The sequence below is a fragment of the Coregonus clupeaformis genome, chromosome 1, assembly GCF_020615455.1.
Source record: "Coregonus clupeaformis isolate EN_2021a chromosome 1, ASM2061545v1, whole genome shotgun sequence".
NCBI classification, from domain to species: Eukaryota; Metazoa; Chordata; class Actinopteri; order Salmoniformes; family Salmonidae; genus Coregonus; species Coregonus clupeaformis.
Window position 1 is genome coordinate 43813684 of NC_059192.1, and position 23847 is coordinate 43837530.

General features: G+C 40.5%; 1 protein-coding gene across 3 annotated transcripts; it reads right to left on the reverse strand.

The window, feature by feature from the left end:
- Window positions 1-122: 122 nt before the first annotated feature.
- Window positions 123-23349, reverse strand: LOC121569178 (B-cell linker protein). 3 transcript variants are annotated; one of them, XM_041879916.2, is made up of 22 exons: window positions 23179-23349; window positions 17293-17358; window positions 15790-15836; window positions 8487-8527; window positions 8153-8270; window positions 7447-7562; window positions 7229-7298; window positions 6943-7026; window positions 6761-6786; window positions 6625-6650; window positions 6418-6474; window positions 6254-6284; window positions 6058-6109; window positions 4319-4382; window positions 4161-4188; window positions 4030-4060; window positions 3748-3823; window positions 2164-2195; window positions 1910-1965; window positions 1630-1713; window positions 1312-1467; window positions 123-1195 (listed from the first exon to the last, which is right to left on the reverse strand). In XM_041879916.2, the coding sequence occupies exons 1-22, from the start codon at window positions 23205-23207 to the stop codon at window positions 1079-1081; spliced, it is 1407 nt and encodes a 468-aa protein (XP_041735850.1). In that variant the 5' UTR covers window positions 23208-23349; the 3' UTR covers window positions 123-1078. The 3 variants fall into 3 exon arrangements, with proteins under 3 accessions (XP_041735850.1, XP_041735860.1, XP_041735840.1); XM_041879926.2 differs by lacking the exon at window positions 23179-23349 and adding an exon at window positions 22535-22684; XM_041879906.2 differs by lacking the exon at window positions 23179-23349 and adding an exon at window positions 21309-21617.
- Between the last annotated feature and the right edge of the window lie 498 nt (window positions 23350-23847).

The following is a 23847-nucleotide window of genomic DNA, read 5'->3' on the forward strand; positions in this document are numbered from 1 at the left end:
TTTATCTTGATACACACCTGGTAGCATTATGTGTTGAACAGATCAATAAATACAAATAGTTTGACAATATATGTGTGATTATTGAATATGTATATGTATGTAAGTCAAGTAGCACAATTAAGAAAGGTATGCCAATAATTTTGAGTTTATTGAACACAACTAAAGAATAAAGTATAAAACGCAATGTTGCATACATTTCTTTATTCAACTGGTGTTGCTTTCCAGCATCGTACACCATTCATACTTACTGTAGTTACTTTCTAGTTATAATATTTCTACAAGATTTTATTCTTTAAGAATACATAATGGCACTGTCTGAGGGGCCATGCTTGGTGGAAAGACCCCATAGAATGCAAAATGTTCAACACAAGTTTGAAAATGTACACACATTAACTATTTTACTGAATTGGCACAGTACCATTCTCGGAAACCCGACCCTAGGCAACAGCAGTGACTAGGGTCTGGGAATCATGACGGACTGACTTAGTAACTTCAAAAAGGGGGAAAAAATGGTTCCAGGAGGGTCCTCTTCAGACAGACACCTCTCCCATCAAATCACGATACAAAGTTTGCAGGCAAAACCTTTGCAGTGGTTTTAGTGAAGGTAGTTGATGCAAACCAGCCACTTGCGAAACGCACTCATTAAAAATAACCTCTGTGATCTTCGTCTTGATAGCTACTATTTTGTGTCCGGGGGATGTGGGCAACAGGCGGAGAAGGCAGTGATGTAGTCCCTCTATGCCAAACTGACGTTATATTACGTACAGACGTGTTAAGCTGGAGCATTGGTACATTGCCAGAAGCAACCTGTCTGTCTAGAGAGACTAGCACATTACAGTAAGTCAATTTCATTCTGGTCTTGCTTGAATAGCCATGGCTGGTGAATGTAACTAGACTAATCCAACTGTTTCTCACAAACCCTGAACAGATGGTCTATAATATCAGACTGAGAGCAGCATCAAATTGCCTGTTGACTTGCACACAGGTCTTACACTAGACGCACTGATTTGGGATGTGACTGCAAGTCCGAACCTTAAATCCCTGATGGTCCATAGGACTAGTTAGGGTTTAGTGAGGCCTAAGGTTTCACAGCATAGCACAGTTTGGTAGAGTCTTTGGTGTTACTCTGGCTGTCAATCAGTACCAGGGGGTTCCTCTGATGGTTCTCAATGATGTTGGAAACACTGGTGAAATGCTGAGGGAATACAATAAGAGGTGTCAGGCCTATAGGTTAGCAATCAGGCCATCAATATTACATTGATATCAGAAACGTGTTTTGTAGCCCATAGAGCATGATGAGATTCTGTCTACCTCCTCTCCTTTCTTCTCCCTTCCAAGAGCGTATCGCTGCGATGCTTGGATGTAGCGCACTGGGATGTTGTAGACTCTACTGTTGTAATACACCACTAAAGTGTATGGCTGCTGTGTGTCCTGACCAGAGCTCTTCCTTATTAGGAATGACCCATCCTGAAACAAAGGATATACACAGTACAGTTAGCTGGAGCAATCAAAGTCAAATTTTTATCCTAACCCCATGATTTCGTTTATTAAAAAATGCAAGTTTATCTTAAGACTGTGATTATAATAAGAGTATGTTTAATTGTCCGTATTCCGGTGAGTGAGACTCGCCTTATTTGAGCGAACCAAAGCATCCTCAGCTGTCTTACGATCACAGGTGCTGGCATACCAGGGTTTCTTCAAGACATCTGTCCCCTACAACAACCACAAAAATACAGAAACAAGAAAGTGTGTTTAAAGCCAAGTCCATGTGGCGCTTATATCCTTTGCAATTTTCACAAACTTTAATAGTGTATTCATCCATGCATTGTGCATGTCATAACCAGTATTTTGAGCTACATCATAGTATGTTATACATAAAATAGTGAATTTTTGGTCAGGTCTTTATCACCTCTTCAGTGTCTGTTAACCCGTTTTCAGCTGTGGGTACAGTTCCTCTGTCAGGTTCTGGGAATTAGAAAACAGTAAATAACAAAAAAACAAAATAAACATTTCGTTTGTATGGACACAGCAGAATCCATTCACAGAATAAATATTTGCTGTGTTGTGTCACTGTCAGGGTCAAGGTTATGGTCATCTGCCTGTGGCCATTCACATATAATTTATAATCAATATGAGACACAAGTCTCTCAGACCTGTACTTACTGTGAGAGGTAAACATCTGTGGCAGAGGAATCCTGCAGTAGAGAAAATAAGAACATTCCAGGATAATTTATATTGGTCTTGACCCATGTCGGTTTGTGCAGTTTTGCTAACTCTGCAAGACAGTACACACAGATCTGGGACCAGGCTATAAAGAGATACAGTGCTATGAAAAAGTATTTGCCCCCTTTCTAATTTTCTCTACTTTTGCATATTTGTGATACTGAATGTTATCAGATCTTCAACCAAAACCTAATATTAGATAAAGGGAACATAAGTGAACAAATAACACAACAATTACATATTTATTTCATTTATTTCATAAACAAAGTTATGCAACACCCAATTCCCCTGTGTGAAAAAGTAATTGCCCCCTTACACTCAATAACTGGTTGTGCCACCTTTAGCTGCAATGACTCCAACCAAATGCTTCCTGTAGTTGTTGATCAGTCTCTCACGTCGCTGTGGAGGAATGTTGGCCCACTCTTCCATGCAGAACTGCTTTAACTCAGTGACGTGTGGGTTTTCAAGCATGAACTGCTCGTTTCAAGTCCTGCCACAACATCTCAATTGGGATTAGGTCTGGACTTTGACTAGGCCATTCCAAAACGTCAAATTTGTTGTTTTTTAGCAATTTTCATGTAGACTTGATTGTGTGTTTTGGATCATTGTCTTGCTGCATGACCCAGCTGCGCTTCAGCTTCAGCTCACAGACGGATGGTCTGACATTCTCCTGTAGAATTCTCTGATACAGAGCAGAATTCATGGTTCCTTCTATTAAGGCGTCATCCAGGTCCTGAGGCAGCAAAGCATCCCCAAACCATCACACCACCACGACCATGCTTGACCTTTGGTATGATGTTTTTACTGTGGAATGAAGAGTTTGGTTTTCGCAAGGCATTACTGGAACCATGTCGTCCAAAAAGTTATACTTTTGAATCATCTGTCATAGAACGTTCTTCCAAGAGTCTTGATGATCATCCAGGTGCTTTTTGGCAAACTTGAGTCAACTTCTTGGACGAGATGGGTCCCATTATGCCTGCCGAAAACCAAACACTGCATTCCACAGTAAGAACATCATACATGAAAATTGCTAAAAAATAAAAAAAAATCGGAAATTTTGGAATGGCCTAGTCAAAGTCCAGACCTTATCCCAATTGAGATGTTGTGGCAGGACTTGAAACGAGCACGTCACTGAGTTAAAGCAGTTCTGCATGGAAGAGTGGGCCAAAATTCCTCCACAGCGACGTGAGAGACTGATCAACAACTACAGGAAGCATTTGGTTGGAGTCATTGCAGCTAAAGGTGGGACAACCAGTTATTGAGTGGGGGGCAATTACTTTTTCACACAGGGGAATTGGGTGTTGCATAACTTTGTTTATGAAATAAATATGTAATTGTTGTGTTATTTGTTCACTTATGTTCCCTTTATCTAATATTAGGTTTTGGTTGAAGATCTGATAACATTCAGTATCACAAATATGCAAAAGTAGAGAAAATTAGAAAGGGGGCAAATACTTTTTCATAGCATTGTATGTGCATGGTGCAAAATAGAGAGATTTCTTATGAAGTCATGATGTTTCTTACTTGGCACGTTTGTATTCAGAGGGCTGGGGTGTGGCCGTGAGTTTCTGGGTAATGTGCCTCGTGGGCAGTGCTGGGCCTGTGGAAAAGCAGACATAGCAAGAGAGTGTGTTACAGTAGTCTACTATTATGCAAGGGGATGACTGCATAAACACTTTCTGGATTTAACAACTTACAGCAATTTACAGACATGTCATTTATTTCATTGTGTGCGCTATGTACTGTAATGCATTTCATATGCATAAAATATTATGAAATCAAATCAGTTTAGGAATAGGTAACTACCTTCATTTTCCCTGGATGCAATATCTGGCCTCTGAAAAAAGACAAACATGATCATCCTGCACCATTCCCCATAGAATTTAGAATTTCACACTTTGTTTTTTCCCAAAAATATATTTTAGAGGTTCCCCTACCGGCCTAAAAGATGGCTTCAATGGCTTCCTAAAATAGAGAGGATTATGTGAGTTAAGTAATCCCTGAAACCAGACTTTTCCGGTGCTCTTCTAAGTGAACGAGCAGTCAGCAATGAACAGAAAATAAATTATATATGATTTTAGTGAGTGACACGTACGTCTCTCTGGGTATTGTTTTGGGAAGTGCGGGCAGTGGTTTCTCCGCTGACTTTGTACTGCCACCTAGGAGAACAGAGATGACATACAGTAAATTCACACATATAAAGTAAGTTCTGTTAAGTAACACAATGTTAAGTTATTTTATGCTCTTTACACTGTTTTAACTTCCATTCATTGTTATGTATGTTGTGTTGTGTCTCATGTACAGTGCCTTCAGAAAGTATTCACACCACTTGACTTTTTCCACATTTCGTTGTGTTACAAAGTGGGATTAAAATGGATTAAATTGTCATTTTTTGTCAACGATCTACACAAAATACTCTGTAATGTCAAAATGGAAGAAAAATTATAACATTTATTTAAAAATATATGAAAAATAAAATACGAATATAACTTCATTACATAAATATTCAACCCCCTGAGTCAATACATGTTAGAATCACCTTTGGCAGGGATTACAGCTGTGAGTCTTTCTGGGTAAGTCTCTAAGAGCTTTGCACACCTGGATTGTACAGTATTTGCACATTATAATTTATTTTACTCTTCAAGCTCTGTCAAGTTGGTTGTTGATTATTGCTAGACAGCCATTTTCAAGTCTTGCCATAGATTTTCAAGCCGATTTATGTCAAAACTGTAACTAGGCCACTCAGGAACATTCAATGTTGTCTTGGTAAGCAACTCCAGTGCATATTTGGCCTTGTGTCTTAGGTTATTGTCCTGCTGAAATGTGAATTTGTCTCCCAGTGTCTGCTGGAAAGCAGACTGAAGCAGGTTCTTCTTTAGGATTTTGCCTGTGCTTTATCCTAAAAAACTCCCTAGTCCTTGCCGATGACAAGCATACCCATAACATGATGCAGCCACCACCATGCTTGAAAATATGAAGAGTTGGTACACAGTGATGTGTTGTGTTGGATTTGCCCCAAACATAACGCTTTGTATTCAGGACATAAAGTTCATTTCTTTGCCACATTTTTTGCAGTTTTACTTTAGTGCCTTATTGCAAACAGGATGCATGTTTAGGAATATTTTTATTCTGTACAGGCTTCCTTTTTGTCACTGTCATTTAGGTTAGTATTGTAAGCAACTACATTGCTCTTGATCCATTCTAAGGTTTCTCTTATCACAGCCATTAAACTTTGTAACTGTTTTAAAGTCACCATTGGCCTCATGGTGCAATCCCTGAGCGGTTCCTTCCTCTCCGGCAACTGAGTTAGGAAGGACGCCTGTATCTTTGTAGTGACTGGGTGTATTGGTAGACCATCCAAAGTGTAATTAATAACGTCACCATGCTCAAAGGGATATTCAATGTCTGCTTTTGTTTAATTACCCATCTACCAATATATGCCCTTCTTTGCGAGGCATTTGAAAACATCCCTGGTCTTTGTGGTTAAATCTGTGTTTAAAATTCACTGCTCGACTGAGGGACTTTACATATAATTGTATGTGTGAGGTACAGAGATGTGGTAGTCATTCAAAAATAATGCTAAACACTATTATTGCACACAAAGTGAGTCCATGCAACTTATTGTTGCATTTTTGCTTTGCATTTGGCAATCCACTAGATGGAATAATTAGCCAGTTGAAATAACTACCAATATAGTACATCAAATATTTTGAGGATATGGAACAATGGTCTTTGTTACTAGTTGTCTGTATTCTTTTAGAATGTATTATTGCCACATTAATGTTCAACGGTTTAGTCATTTGGCTGATGGTGGTAATATGGATGAATACATACTTTCATCTGGATTGCAGACTTCATATTCATCATCATCTATGGGCTCCTGGACCTGGATGACAATAATAGTTTTTAATAAATAAGTGATTCCCGTGCTGATAATATCCAATCTTTGCTGTTCTATTACTATCGCATCAAATAAAGTATTTGGGGTCAGGTACAAAGTCCAGAGTCTCTTTGGTACAGTAGCACTTACTGGGATGGGATTAAATGTCTTTATGTGCATTCTAGAGAGAGAAGAGAACATATTAATTATTAATGTCAGTGTGGCAATGAAACAGAAGAAAACAACCTCATGTTTATTAAATAGTTTATATTTCAATGGCATTGTTTCTTGGTCTCCAGAATCATTGTTAGCACCTTTGGCTGGCTCTAGGGGGCAAACTCTGTGTAGGGAATCTGAGGAGTGTGGAAGGTCTGTAAAAAAAAACATATGTGAGAAAAAAGCTGTCATTTTTGTATCTTTTCCAATGGATAGATCTTTAGATACTGTATTTCAATCAGGGGAAATGTTGATCCCATTTGACCCGGTCTGAAAAGTGCTACCATCCCTGAACCAGAACTGACCTGCTCACTGGGGGAGGAGAGTTTTCCTTTAGATAAAAGAGAAAATGGGACACATCAAGCATAATCCTAAAGTCATTGCATAGTAATTTACTATGCTATTAATTGTAATGTATTAGCCATTGGTTATCAAACCCACCTCCATGTCAGGAACTTCATACACATCTGAAAAACAAAACAAAAAGGCTAAGCCTAAAAATTCTAACCCAGGCCGGCACACTAAGCACAATAAATTTAATGTGTTGAAATCTGTTGAAATTCAATCAATCCCCCCAATCAATTCCATATGTTGAGTGCCCCTGCTGAGATGCAGTTACATACCTAGGCCATTTGAGCGCTCTGGCACAGTCTTGGACATTGAAGGTCTGCTCATTACTGGTTTGCCTCTTCCATGCATCGGACGGTCTGAAGGGAAGTTTACATGTGTATTGTATGTTGACATTAAGGTGTCTTGGTAAGGTTTGTCTGACAGTGATTGGCAACAGATACAAATGTGCAATGGGTTTCATGACACCTGTTTGTTGAAGATAATATAATTGAGGCACATAGTGTACTGTAGATATTGGTCTTATTTCCAGTGTCTGATTCATTTATTGGGATAGCTTACTAGCAGGCGATTCCTCTGTGGGGTTTATATAGTTGCCTTCATCGTCACTTTCTGGGTTGATGTAGTCTTCCTAAAGACAATGATCACACAATGTGTAATGAAAAAGTATGAGGCAAATAATCTGTCAATATGCTGTCATGAAGGTATGACAGATAACATACTGTCATGAAAACAGAAAGCAACTAGAATCATTCTTGTTTTGCCTAACTGCACATTACTTCATCATAGTCCTGCTGGTTGGGTTTGGGGGGCAGTGATGGTGACGGGGATGGTTTGGTCTTTGGAGGCCAGATGGGCTTCCTGGGTGGATGGTTTGGCCTGCTGCGGCAGCTGTCTAGAAATAGAAGCAAAAGCAGAAACAGGACATCAGTATTTGCATAACGCTACAACACGCCGTCATTGCGGCGCTCTGTGTCTGTCACGGTCCACTGACTACCCACTGGGCACACACTGGTTGAATCAACGTTGTTTCCACGTCATTTCAAGCGGTCGCTCCAAAAGCTTATCAGCCAAAAGCTCCAAAAGCTTATTTCCTTCATGCATGCAAGCATGTCAAAATATGTGGTTTATATACAGTAGTCCTCCTAACATGAACTAAACACAGATTCTCCATGAAATAGATACATGTAGACAGAGGATAGAGTAGTCTTGAATAGCCAGACATGGCATTCTTTAATTTGTTAACTAGAAGCTTGGCATGCATGGCTGCATGATGGGTCATTGTGTGTGTGTGTGTGTGTGTACTGTGTGTGTACTGTGTGTGTGTGTGTGTATGTATGTGTGTGTGTGAGTGTGTGTGTGTGTGTGTGAGAGAGAGAGTAGTAGTAGCTTTGTGTGGTTGTGCGTGTGTGCGAGTGCCTGCGTGTGTGCATGCCTGCATGGATGCGTACGTGTGTGTGTGTGGTAGAGTGGAAGAGTTCTCACCTACGTAGTCCCCCCTGGGAAAGGAGACAGACGAGGTGGAGGTGAAGACTCTCTGACTGGGAGGAGACTCATAGCTGTCATCCTTCTCCTCTTGAGGGTCCTCATACGTGTCACTCTCCTGTAACATCATGAAATCGTTAAGATACTCAGACCAACAGCTTTGTGTGAATGACTAAAATGTAAATGTAAATGTAATGTAAAATGTAAACACTGTACAGCTGCTGACATTAGTGAAATTACTGTGGAAAGCAATGTCAGATGCAAGTTTATTTTAGAAGCATTTCTATAATATTGTAGTGTTTTAGAATCAATAAAGCATGTGGATTGAACTCACAAACTCATTTTCAGACCACTGTTCGCAGTCCACGTCATCACCTGTAAAGATAAATATAAAATAAGGGCCCCACAATATGAGATGCAAAGTCATTGGAAATTACAGTATTGGAAAGACATGCATCATAGCTTCTGAAATCATATTTTGAACATATTGCTGCGAAAATATTGCTGACCACTGTCCCCAAAAACAAACTACTGTCACTATTAAATATATATATATATATACAGTGGGGAGAACAAGTATTTGATACACTGCCGATTTTGCAGGTTTTCCTACTTACAAAGCATGTAGAGGACTGTAATTTTTATCATAGGTACACTTCAACTGTGAGAGACGGAATCTAAAACAAAAATCCAGAAAATCACATTGTATGATTTTTAAGTAAATAATTTGCATTTTATTGCATGACTTAAGTATTTGATCACCTACCAACCAGTAAGAATTCCGGCTCTCACAGACCTGTTAGTTTTTCTTTAAGAAGCCCTCCTGTTCTCCACTCATTACCTGTATTAACTACACCTGTTTGAACTCGTTACCTGTATAAAAGACACCTGTCCACACACTCAATCAAACAGACTCCAACCTCTCCACAATGGCCAAGACCAGAGAGCTGTGTAAGGACATCAGGGATAAAATTGTAGACCTGCACAAGGCTGGGATGGGCTACAGGACAATAGGCAAGCAGCTTGGTGAGAAGGCAACAACTGTTGGCGCAATTATTAGAAAATGGAAGAAGTTCAAGATGACGGTCAATCACCCTCGGTCTGGGGGCTCCATGCAAGATCTCACCTCGTGGGGCATCAATGATCATGAGGAAGGTGAGGGATCAGCCCAGAACTACACGGCAGGACCTGGTCAATGACCTGAAGAGAGCTGGGTCCACAGTCTCAAAGAAAACCATTAGTAACACACTACGCCGTCATGGATTAAAATCCTGCAGCGCACGCAAGGTCCCCCTGCTCAAGCCAGCGCATGTCCAGGCCCGTCTGAAGTTTGCCAATGACCATCTGGATGATCCAGAGGAGGAATGGGAGAAGGTCATGTGGTCTGATGAGACAGAAATAGAGCTTTTTGGTCTAAACTCCACTCGCCGTGTTTGGAGGAAGAAGAAGGATGAGTACAACCCCAAGAACACCATCCCAACCGTGAAGCATGGAGGTGGAAACATCATTCTTTGGGGATGCTTTTCTGCAAAGGGGACAGGACGACTGCACCGTATTGAGGGGAGGATGGATGGGGCCATGTATCGCGAGATCTTGGCCAACAACCTCCTTCCCTCAGTAAGAGCATTGAAGATGGGTCGTGGCTGGGTCTTCCATCATGACCATGACCCGAAACACACAACCAGGGCAACTAAGGAGTGGCTCCGTAAGAAGCATCTCAAGGTCCTGGAGTGGCCTAGCCAGTCTCCAGACCTGAACCCAATAGAAAATCTTTGGAGGGAGCTGAAAGTCTGTATTGCCCAGCGACAGCCCCGAAACCTGAAGGATCTGGAGAAGGTCTGTATGGAGGAGTGGGCCAAAATCCCTGCTGCAGTGTGTGCAAACCTGGTCAAGATCTACAGGAAACGTATGATCTCTGTAATTGCAAACAAAGGTTTCTGTACCAAATATTAAGTTCTGCTTTTCTGATGTATCAAATACTTATGTCATGCATAAAAATGCAAATTAATTACTTAAAAATCATACAATGTGATTTTCTGTATTTTTGTTTTAGATTCCGTCTCTCACAGTTCAAGTGTACCTATGATAAAACTTACAGACCTCTACATGCTTTGTAAGTATGAAAACCTGCAAAATCAGCAGTGTATCAAATACTTGTTCTCCCCACTGATATATATATATATATATATATATATATATATATATATATATATATATATATATAAATAATTATTTATTTGTTCTTATATACAGTGCCTTGCAAAAGTATTCGTCCCCCTTAGCATTTTTCCTATTTTGTTGCATTACAACCTGTAATTGAAATTGATTTTTATTTGGATTTCATGTAATGGACATACACAAAATAGTCCAAATTGGTAAAGTGAAATGAAAAAAATAACTTGTTTAAAAAAATTCAAATAAATAAATAACAGAAAAGTGTTGCGTGCATATGTATTCACCCACTTTGCTATGAAGCCCCTAAATAAGATCTGGTGCAACCAATTACCTTCAGAAGTCACATAATTAGTTAAATAAAGTCCACCTGTGTGCAATCTAAGTGTCACACGATCTGTCACATGATCTCAGTATACAGTCAGGTCCATAAGTATTTGGACAGTGACACAATTTGTATAATTTTGGCTCTGTACGCCACCACAATGGATTTGAAAGGAAACAATCAAGATGTGCTTTAAGTGTAAACTTTCATCTTTAATTTTTGTCAAAATTCTTGTATGAACCATGTAGGAATTACAACCATTTTTATACATAGCTCCCCAATTTTAGGGGCTCAAAAGTAATTGGACAAACTAACATAATCATAAATTCAGTTGTGAGTGTTAATACTTGGTTGCAAATCCTTTGCAGTCAATGACTGTCTGAAGTCTGGAACCCATTGACATCACCAGATGTTGGGTTTCTTCCCTGGTGATGCTCTGCCAGGCCTTTACTGCAGCTGTCTTCAGTTCCTGCTTGTTCTTGGGGGGTTTTGCCTTCAGTTTTGCCTTCAGCAAGTGAAATGCATGCTCAATTGGATTCAGGTCACCCTAGTCATAGACTGTTCTCTCTGCTACCGCAAGGCAAGCGGTACCGGAGTGCCAAGTCTAGGTCCAAAAGACTTCTCAATAGCTTCTACCCCAAGCCATAAGACTCCTGAACAGCTAATCATGGATACCCGGACTATTTGCACACCCCCACCCCCACCCCCATCTTTTTATGCTGCTGCCACTCTGTTAATTATTTATGCATAGTCACTTTAACTCTCCCCACATGTACATATTACCTCAACTACCTCAACTAGCCGGTGCCCCCGCACATTGACTCTGCACCGGTACCCCCCTGTATATATAGCCTCCCTACTGTTATTGTATTTTACTTCTGCTCTTTTTTTCTCAACAATTTTTTGTTTTATTCTACTTTTTTATTAAAAATAAATGCACTGTTGGTTAAGGGCTGTAGTAAGCATTTCACTGTAATGTCTGCACCTGTTGTATTCGGCGCATGTGGCCAATAAAATTTGATTTGATTTGATTTGAGGTCAGATGATTGACTTGACCATTGCAGAACATTCCACTTCTTTGCCTTAAAAAATATTAGGTTGCTTTCGCAGTATGCTTCGGGTCATTGTCCATCTGCACTGTGAAGTGCCGTCCAATGAGTTTTGAAGCATTTGGCTGAATCTGAGCAGATAATATAGCCCTAAACACTTCAGAATTCATCCTGCTGCTTTTGTCAGCAGTCACATCATCAATAAATACAAGGGAACCCGTTCCATTGGCAGCCATACATGCCCACGCCATAACACTACCTCCACCATGCTTCACAGATGAGGTGGTATGCTTCAGATGATGAGCAGTTCCTTCCTTTCTCCATACTCTTCTCTTCCCATCATTCTGGTACAAGTTGATCTTTGTCTCATCTGTCCATAGGATGTGGTTCCAGAACCGTACAGGGTTTTTTAGATGTTTTTTGGCAAACTCTAATCTGGTCTTCCTGTTTTTGAGGCTTACCAATGGTTTTCATCTTGTGGTAAACCCTCTGTAAGTCTTCTCTTGATTGTTGACTTTGACACAGATACGCCTACCTCCCGGAGGTTGTTCTTGATCTGGCCAACTGTTGTGAAGGGGCTTTTCTTCACCAGGGAAATCATTATTCTGTCATCCACCACAGTTGTTTTGCATAGTCTTCCGGGCCTTTTGGTGTTCCTGAGCTCACCAGTGCGTTCTTTCTTTTTAAGAATGTACCAAATAGTTGATTTGGCTTGTTTTGATTATTTAGCTTAATGATGGCTTGCTTCACTGGCAGTGAAAGCTCTTGGACTTCATATTGAGGGTTAACAGCAACAGATTCCAAATGCAAATGCCACACTTGAAATCAACTCTAGACCTTTTATTTGCTTACTTGTAAATTAACTAATTAGGGAATAGCACACACCTGGCCATGGAACAGCTGAGCAGCCAATTGTCCAATTACTTTTGGTCCCTTAAAAAGGGGGGAACCACATATAAAAAGTCCTGTAATTCCTACACCGTTCACCCGATTTGGATGTAAATACCCTCATATTAAAGCTGAAAGTCTGCACATTCAGCTCATATTCATTATTTAATTTCAACTCCAATATGCTGTGGTAGACAGCTAAAATAATAATAACTTGGTCAATGTCCAAATATTTATGGACCTGACTGTATATACAGTGGGGAAAAAAAGTATTTAGTCAGCCACCAATTGTGCAAGTTCTCCCACTTAAAAAGATGAGAGAGGCCTGTAATTTTCATCATAGGTACACGTCAACTATGACAGACAAAATGAGAAAAAAAAATCCAGAAAATCACATTGTAGAATTTTTTATGAATTTATTTGCAAATTATGGTGGAAAATAAGTATTTGGTCACCTACAAACAAGCAAGATTTCTGGCTCTCACAGACCTGTAACTTCTTCTTTAAGAGGCTCCTCTGTCCTCCACTCGTTACCTGTATTAATGGCACCTGTTTGAACTTGTTATCAGTATAAAAGACACCTGTCCACAACCTCGAACAGTCACACTCCAAACTCCACTATGGCCAAGACCAAAGAGCTGTCAAAGGACACCAGAAACAAAATTGTAGACCTGCACCAGGCTAGGAAGACTGAATCTGCAATAGGTAAGCAGCTTGGTTTGAAGAAATCAACTGTGGGAGCAATTATTAGGAAATGGAAGACATACAAGACCACTGATAATCTCCCTCGATCTGGGGCTCCACGCAAGATCTCACCCCGTGGGGTCAAAATGATCACAAGAACGGTGAGCAAAAATCCCAGAACCACACGGGGGGACCTAGTGAATGACCTGCAGAGAGCTGGGACCAAAGTAACAAAGCCTACCATCAGTAACACACTACGCCGCCAGGGACTCAAATCCTGCAGTGCCAGACGTGTCCCCCTGCTTAAGCCAGTACATGTCCAGGCACGTCTGAAGTTTGCTAGAGTGCATTTGGATGATCCAGAAGAGGATTGGGAGAATATCATATGGTCAGATGAAACCAAAATATAACTTTTTGGTAAAAACTCAACTCGTCGTGTTTGGAGGACAAAGAATGCTGAGTTGCATCCAAAGAACACCATACCTACTGTGAAGCATGGGGGTGGAAACATCATGCTTTGGGGCTGTTTTTCTGCAAAGGGACCAGGACGACTGATCCGTGTAAAGGAAAGAATAAATGGGGCCATGTATCGCGAGATTTTGAGTGAAAACCTCCTTCCTTCAGCAAGGGCATTGAAGATGAAACGTGGCTGGGTCTTTCAGCATGACAATGATCCCAAACACACCGCCCGGGCAACGAAGGAGTGGCTTCGTAAGAAGCATTTCAAGGTCCTGGAGTGGCCTAGCCAGTCTCCAGATCTCAACCCCATAGAAAATCTTTGGAGGGAGTTGAAAGTCTGTGTTGCCCAGCGACAGCCCCAAAACATCACTGCTCTAGAGGAGATCTGCATAGAGGAATGGGCCAAAATACCAGCAACAGTGTGAGAAAACCTTGTGAAGACTTACAGAAAACGTTTGACCTGTATCATTGCCAACAAAGGGTATATAACAAAGAATTGAGAAACTTTTGTTATTGACCAAATACTTATTTTCCACCATAATTTGCAAATAAATTCATAAAAAATCCTACAATGTGATTTTCTGGATTTTTTTTCCTTATTTTGTCTGTCATAGTTGACGTGTACCTATGATGAAAATTACAGGGCTCTCTCATCTTTTTAAGTGGGAGAACTTGCACAATTGGTGGCTGACTAAATACTTTTTTCCCCCACTGTACACCTGCAACACCACTAAGCAAGGGGCACCACCAAGCAAGCGGCACCATGAAGACCAAGGAGCTCTCCAAACAGGTCAGGGACAAAGTTGTGGAGAAGTACAGATCAGGGTTGGGTTATAAAAAAATATCCGAAACTTTAAACATCCTACGGAGCACCATTAAATCCATTATTAAAAAATTGAAATAATATGGCACCACAACAAACCTGCCAAGAGAGGGCCACCCACCAAAACACACGGACCAGGCAAGGAGGGCTTTAATCAGAGAGGCAACAAAGAGACCAAAGATAACCCTGAAGGAGTTGCAAAGCTCCACAGCGGAGATTGGAGTATCTGTCTATAGGACCACTTTAAGCCGTACACTCCACAGAGCTGGGCTTTACGGAAGAGTGGCCAGAAAAAAGCCATTGCTTAAAGAAAAAAATAAGCAAACACGTTTGGTGTTCGCCAAAGGTAATGTGGGAGACTCCCCAAACATATGGAAGAAGGTACTCTGGTCAGATGAAACTAAAATTGAGCTTTTTGGCCATCAAGGAAAATGCTATGTCTGGCGCAAACCCAACACCTCTCATCACCCCGAGAATACCATCCCCACAGTGAAGCATGGTGGTGGCATCCCGACAGCATGATACTGCCACCACCATGCTTCACTGTGGGGATGTTTTTCATCGGCAGGGACTGGGAAACTGGTCAGAATTGAAGGAATAATGGATGGCGCTAAATACAGGGAAATTCTTGAGGGAAACCTGTTTCAGTCTTCCAGAGATTTGAGACTGGGACGGAGGTTCACCTTCCAGCAGGACAATGACCCTAAGCATACTGTTAAAGCAACACTCGAGTGGTTTAAGGGGAAACATTTAAATGTCTTGGAATGGCCTAGTCAAAGCCCAGACCTCAATCCAATTGAGAATCTGTGGTATGACTTAAAGATTGCTGGACACCAGCGGAACCCATCCAACTTGAAGGAGCTGGAGCAGTTTTGCCTTGAAGAATGGGCAAAAATGCCAGTGGCTAGATGTGCCAAGCTTATAGAGACATACCCCAAGATACTTGCAGCTGTAATTGCTGCAAAAGGTGGCTCAACAAAGTATTGACTTTGGGGGGTGAATAATTATGCACGCTCAAGTTTTCTGTTTTTTAGTCTTATTTCTTGTTTGTTTCACAATAAAAAATATTTTGCATCTTCAAAGTGGTAGGCATGTTGTGTAAATCAAATGATACAACCCCCCAAAAAATCCATTTTAATTTCAGGTTGTAAGGCAACAAAATACCAAAAATGCCAAGGGGGGTGAATACTTTCAATACTTCAAGGGCCACATTGTGAGACATGAAGAAAGGTCTTACCTTGATAGTCTCTTACAGGTACTTTTGGAGCTGACTTGTTTTTAAATCTACAGTACAGACAGACCAGTTAGGAGTAAAAGCCAAAGTTTTAGAAACAAGAATGGGCTTGACTATTTTTAGACATTCAACTTTGGGCCTGAAGAGTGATTGTACACATTAACGGTAATCCTCCCAGTTCTATGTAGTATCACAACCTGCTCATTCTGAAACTTATGTCAGTTCTTCATTATCTATCACGGAATACTTTAGTTCTACAGCATGTTTACATTTACAGTTGTGTGCCAGTGGCTCCTTTTCAAGGAGGTAAAGAGAGAGAGTAAAGCCATGCACATGTTTTTCTGTTTGTCTATTTTCAGATCGAGAGACTACTTATATTTTCCTAACAGTTGAAGAAAGAGGAATAGCCACCTATCACCAAGGTTACTATAGTAAACTAAAATTGAAACTAAAACGAATCATGAAAAAACAATTTAGTAAACTGAAATAAAATAATGAACAAACCTGTTTGAAAAACAAAAACTATACTGAAACTGTTATCTTGGACTCAAGTACTAACTAAAATAAAATAAAAACCATTATGAATTATGTTTAGTTTTATTAATTTTTCTGAACTTTGTGCAAAAATCGAATGGGGTTTTCAAGCTTTTTGGATGTTTACTGAATCTGGCAGTTAAATGCGGTAAGGCAATGGCTATGTTTCAAAAAGGCCTGGCTTGTGCATCACTATCACTAGCTATCGCTAGCTAACCGGCAAAAAATCGTCTTGGTAGCTAGTTTGATTCTTCTTACATGTGCTACGAATGTTAAAAAGCATTAGATTGGCGTAAACATGGGCGAGATAAAGTTTATTTCCACCACATTTTTTGTCTCTGGGCTATTCCTTTTAAATCCAAGTCACATTGAGATTTACTTTATAACTTAAACTTAACCAAACCTATTACTCCCCCCACCCCCCAAAAAATGAACTATGCAACACAAATGGCTCCTAGCCTCCCATGCATGCTTTCTGTCCCTAACACTAAAACCAAAACCAAAACTAAATAATATAAAACTAAATATTAATATTTTTATACAACTAAAACAAAATAAAAACTAGCAAATCAGGTCTGAAAACTAACTGAAACTAAACAGAATTCCAAATAATCCAAAAACTAAATGAAATAAAAACGAATTAGAAAACTTTAATAACCTTGCTTATCACCACAAAGAACATTGAAGAAATTATACCATGTGAGCGCACTGCACTCTCAGCTGAACTGAGTTGTATTTCCAATGCCATACACACTGTTCTTGTTCCCACATATAGAGATGCTGGAATCTCATTCCCCTCATATACTGCATTTCAGATAAATGCCAACCTCTACCTCATCAGTGTAACGTATAACTCATTGTATGGAACTATGAGCACAACTGGTGTCCTTGCGAACTTGTGGGTAACAGAGAATAGTGTTAAGCGGTGCTCTCTGTTTATGGAGTGTCAAACATTTATTTTTATAAACTGACCTTCTCAGCCTGTTTAGGATACTGCCATCATTGTTCTTGATATCCTGGACCATCTTCTGAAGCTGGCTGGAAGACACGTTAAAAGCTTCTCATTAAAGGTATCATATTCAACAAAAATCATACAGTGTTCATAAACGTAATACAGTACATAACTGTTAATACCATTTGGAGACAATAACACGTACTAGACAAAATGTTACAGTGCATTTGGAAAGTATTCAGACCCCTTCCCTTTTTCCACATTTTGTTACGTTACAGCCTTATTCTAAAATGGATTAAATAAAACATTTTCCTTATCAATCTACGCACAATACCACATAATGACAAAGCGAAAACAGGTTTTTAGAGAATTTTGCAAATGTATTAAAAACAAAAAAACAGATACCTTATTTACATAAGTATTCAGACCCTTTGCTATGAGACTTGAAATTGAGCTCAGGTGAATCCTGTTTCCAATGATCATCCTTGAGATGTTTCTACAACTTGATTGGAGTCCACCTGTGGTAAATTCAATTGATTGGACATGATTTGGAAAGGCACACACCTGTCTACAGTGAGGGAAAAAAGTATTTGATCCCCTGCTGATTTTGTACGTTTGCCCACTGACAAAGGCATGATCAGTCTATAATTTTAATGGTAGGTTGATTTGAATAGTGAGAGACAGAATAACAACACAAAAATCCAGAAAAACGCATGTCAAAAATGTTATAAATTGATTTGCATTTTAATGAGGGAAATAAGTATTTGACCCCTCTGCAAAACATGACTTAGTACTTGGTGGCAAAACCCTTGTTGGCAATCACAGAGGTCAGACGTTTCTTGTAGTTGGCCACCAGGTTTGCACACATCTCAGGAGGGATTTTGTTCCACTCCTCTTTGCAGATCTTCTCCAAGTCATTAAGGTTTCGAGGCTGACGTTTGGCAACTCGAACCTTCAGCTCCCTCCACAGATTTTCTATGGGATTAAGGTCTGGAGACTGGCTAGGCCACTCCAGGACCTTAATGTGCTTCTTCTTGAGCCACTCCTTTGTTGCCTTGGCCGTGTGTTTTCGGTCATTGTCATGCTGGAATACCCATCCACGACCCATTTTCAATGCCCTGGCTGAGGGAAGGAGGTTCTCACCCAAGATATGACGGCACATGGCCCCGTCCATCGTCCCTTTGATGCGGTGAAGTTGTCCTGTCCCCTTAGCAGAATAACACCCCCAAAGCAAAATGCCCAAGAGCTTGATTTTGGTCTCATCTGACCACAACACTTTCATTCAGATGTTCATTGGCAAACTTCAGACGGCCCTGTATATGTGCTTTCTTGAGCAGGGGGACCTTGCGGGAGCTGCAGGATTTCAGTCCTTCACGGCGTAGTGTGTTACCAATTGTTTTCTTGGTGACTATGGTCCCAGCTGCCTTGAGATCCTCCTGTGTAGTTCTGGGCTGATTCCTCACCGTTCTCATGATCATTGCAACTTCATGAGGTGAGATCTTGCATGGAGCCCCAGGCCGAGGGAGATTGACAGTTATTTTGTGTTTCTTCCATTTGCGAATAATCGCACCAACTATTGTCACCTTCTCAACAAGCTGCTTGGCGATGGTCTTGTAGTCCATTCCAGCCTTGTGTAGGTCTACAATCTTGTCCCTGACATCCTTGGAGAGCTCTTTGGTCTTGGCCATGGTGGAGAGTTTGGAATCTGATTGATTGATTGCTTCTGTGGACAGGTGTCTTTTATACAGGTAACAAGCTGAGATTAGGACCACTCCCTTTAAGTGTGTGTTCCTAATCTCAGCTCGTTACCTGTATAAAAGACACCTGGGAGCCAGAAATCTTTCTGATTGAGAGAGGGTCAAATACTTATTTCCCTCATTAAAATGCAAATCAATTTATAACATTTTTGACATTAGTTTTTCTGGATTTTTTCGTTGTTATTCTGTATTTCACTGTTCAAATAAACCTACCATTAAAATTATAGACGGATCATTTCTTTGTCAGTGGGCAAACGTACAAAATCAGCAGGGGATCAAATACTTTCTTCCCTCACTGTATATAAGGTCCCACAGTTGACAGTGTATGTCAGAGCAAAAACCAAGCCATGAGGTCGAAGGAATTGTCCGTAGAGCTCCGAGACAGGATTGTGTCGAGGCACCGATTTGGGGAAGGGTACCAAAAAATGTATGCAACTTTGAAGGTCTCCAAGAACATAATGGCCTCCATCATTCTTACATTGAAGACGTTTTGAACCCCCAAGACCCTTTTTAGATCAATCGGGGGAGAGGGGCCTTGGTCAGGGAGGTAACCAAGAACCCGATGGTCACTCTGACAGAGCTCCAAAGTTCCTCTGTGGAGATGGGAGAACCTTCCAGAAGTACAACCATCTCTGCAGCACTCCACCAATCAGGCCTTTATGGTAGAGTGGCCAGACGGAAGCCACTCCTCAGTAAAAGGCACATGAACGCCCACTTGGAGTTTGCCAAAAGGCACCTAAAGGACTCTCACACCATGATAAACAAGATTCTCTGGTCTGATGAAACCAAGAATGAACTCTTTGGCCTGAATGCCAAGCGTCACGTCTGGAGGAAATCTGGCACCATCCCTATGGTGAAGCTTGGTGGTGGCAGCATCATGCTGTGGGGATGTTTTTCAGCAGCAGGTACTGGGAGACTAGTCAGGGTTGAGGGAAAGATGAACAGAGCAAAGTACAGAGAGATCCTTGATGAAAACCTGCTCCAGAGCACTCAGGACCTCAGACTGCGGCGAAGGTTCACCTTCCAACAGGACAACGACCCTAAGCACACAGCCAAGAAAACGCAGGAGTGGCTTCGGGACAACTCTCTGAATGACCCTGAGTGGCCCAGGCAGAGCCCGGACTTGAACCTGATCGAACATCTCTGGAGAGACCTGAAAATAGCTGTGCAGGGACGCTCCCCATCCAACCTGACAGAGCTTGAGAGGATCTGCAGAGAAGAATGGGAGAAACTCCCCAAATACAGGTGTGCCAAGCTTTTAGCGTCATACCCAAGAAGACTTGAGGCTGTAATTGCTGCCAAAGTTGCTTCAACAAAGTACTGAGTAAAGGGTCCGAATAATTATGTAAATAAAATATTTGCTAAAATTTCTAAAAACCTGTTTTTGCTTTGTCATTATGGGGTATTGTGTGTATATTGATGAGGGAAAAAATAATGTAATCCATTTTAGAATAAGGCTGTAACATAACATAATGTGTAAATAGTCAAGGGGTCTGAATACTTTCTGAATGCACTGTATATTGATACTATTATGGCATGGTCTAAATATATGGCTCTGGCATAGTCTATTGCAGGCTGCGGAACACTGAAAATATGTAAACTTCAACATGGAATAAAACCATAGTTGCAGTCTTTCAGAGTCAACTTTCCATGCTGGCTAGCACTTGGAGGTGTGAATAAGGTTCACACCCATACACACTCAAACTCACTCAATCACTGTAGCCTACATGCAATTACAGATTGAGAGCATGAGGGAGACAGGTGTGAGACGTGTAATTACAGTAACATCCACATTAGTCAGTCTTCTCTTACCACATTCCCTCTCACTTTTCAATTTTGTATTACTAGTACTTTAGATTTTGATTCATGTAACAGCCAGCCAGAGCATCATAAATAAATGGTTTTTGCTTAAACACAGTTTACTGTTTAACTTAATCTGGATTGTATAGTTTCTGTGGCCTACAATAAGCTGCAGATAAAAATGGTTTGGTAAATGTATTATTGTGAGCATTGCAGAAAACAATGGAACAGATGTACAGTATTATTACTGGTTGGAACTTAGCGTATATAATTATATATTTACAGTAGGCATTTTTTTAGTTGCCAGTTTCCACTATGTCATCTATAGAAATAGGTCATCATTGAATAATAGCCTGAATTTAAATTGTAAAAAGGTTTGGTTTGGTTCTGATTACAAAGGTTAACAATATAACATTTTTCCAAGTGTTACAAATACATTGCCCAACATAACATTGCATACAAATATGGGTATCTCTTACCGAAGTTTTACACTTGCAGGAGCTGTGAACTTGTTAAATGTATCCATATCTTAATGAGTAAATTGACCCGAGAGGCCACCTGCTGCATCTAGCTACTATCCAGCTCAATGTTTGCGTTGTGAATGAACTCACTGACACTGGCTGCCTCCCTAAAATGTCATCATAGCGGAGGGAAAATACTAACACCTCTGCAAGAACAATCACTTCTCCTTTCCACTTCTTGAGTTTGGTCATGAAGACAATTCTGTTTTCTGTGTAATTTGGATTTACACAATAACATTTCCACCACAAAACAACATGGCAGATTAGAAAGATAAATATTGCCCTATGCTGTGAACATCCTCTGACCAGCCAGCACAGTAAACAGAGAGGGGAGCCTTTACTGACATTTCTCTTTAGGAACATCTGACGAACTGCGGTGAACCAACTGCAATTGTCCAAGAGATGGAAACACACAATGGTTGCTAAAATACTAAGAAAACATCATCCAAAGCCAATGTTAAAACGACTACCTGATGCTTTTGCTGTGCAATATACAGGCTCAGTCTGTTGGACATTCAGGAATATTTTTCAATAAGGGTTCTAGTCTGGGTTCAAGCTGTGTTTTTACGTGGTATTAGGCTCAATTTGCATTGGAACATACAGTATATTTGTTTGAACTAGCAAATTACATGGGTTGACAGTGCACTCTAGTTTATCAATGATAAAAGTAAAAAAGCTCACATTCCTATTTTCAGGGGTCTGAATTGTTACAATATTCTGTTTCTGTTTGTGGGATCATGTGTTCCAACAGGCAAGACAACATAAATGTTTGATAACATGACTTTGAACCTGGTCGTGACCTCTTTGAACTTCTACCCATTAGCCACAAGCCTACCCATATGAGCAGAAATTAGACATAGCCTACACTCTTAGAAAAAAAGAACCAAAAAGGGTTATTTGGCTGTCCCCATAGGAGAACCATTTGAAGAACCCCTGTTTAGTTCCAGGTAGAACCCTTTTGGTTCCAGGTAGAAACCTTTTGGGTTCCACGTAGAACCTTTCCTCAGAGTGTTCTACATGGAACCCAAAATAGGTCTACCTGGAACCAAAAAGGGTTCTATCTGGAACCAAAAAGGTTTCTGCTATGGGGACAGCCGCAGAACCATTTTGGAACCCTTTTTTTCTAGGAGTGTAATAGTACACTATTGTAGCTCATAAGCAAGTACGGTTTCTGTTTCACATACCTTGTCAGTTGACTCATGTTGCTTATTCAGAAGAGTAGCTATCTCTGGAGCTGTGGTTAGTTAGCCACGAAGCGTAACAAATGAGAATAGTAACTATTACACGCCTAACAGATCCTGATCAGGAGGAGAGCCCGTTTTACATTTCCCTCTAGAGCTCTGGCTCCCTAATATACCATCTGTTTGGATTCTCTATCAGATATCAAACAAACCAAACAATAAAACAACAGTAGAAACACTGAAACAAGGCAGGGCAATCATGAACACAATGGTGTGAGGCTCAATTGCTTATTCAGCTTCCTTATTGCACAAGTTTATGATTAACCACATGAAAACTGGAACTCACAAGGAAAGAGTTCACAGTAAATGCATCAGCCTACTAATATAGATTGACCATTTTTACCTCTGGGAGCAAAGTGAGAGGCACATGCACGCACACGCACGCGCGCCACACACACACACACACACACACACACACACACACACACACACACACACACACTCTCTCTCTTTGTCTCACACACACCTGCTTTGCAGTGCTCTCTTGGTACTTGCCTGAAAGGCCTCAGCTATCCGCTGTGTTCACATGAGGGAAGACCACGAGAGAGGAAGACAGAGAGAGAGAAATAGAAAAGAGGGTTACTCACGGTTGATGGATGAGGCTGAACCTGGTCATATCACTGTCAGACAGATTCTGTAAAAGTAAGAGAAGCAGAAAGATAGAAGATAAATATAAATTTACATTTGTTTTTTACAAATCTGTCACATTTTCAAATCTCTGTGTTCTTTACTGTAACTGAATGTGTTGTTATGTTGGGTTTTGTAAAATAACATTTCAATCTGTCATTCTGTTTTACAAAACATGCTGCAATATGTTGATTGAAGGTGGATACAAGTTGAGTAATATATAACTGTGATAGCAGAGTAGATCAGTGTTTCCCAACCAGAGGTACTATGACCCCTGGGGGTACTTGGCCTATCCACAGGGGGTACTTAAGAAGACTCATGAGACTATAGGCTTACTGGTAGAATGCACATGAAGGGGTACTTCAAGGGTATTCTGGGCAGATCTAAATGTAGTTGGTGGTACAGTAACCGAAAAAAGGTTGAGAACCACTGGAGTAGCTGATACAATAGTAGAGACCAGTTATGGAATGTATCACTTCTTACCTTACACTAGATGGCAGCATGACGCTAAAACAGCTAAAAGCCTTTGCTGCATGCTTGCTTTTAATCTGATAAGGATCGTTATTGTATGGCCCTACTTGTGCACATTGATCCGGTGCAGATTACAATCAATCTTATTTTGTCCATAA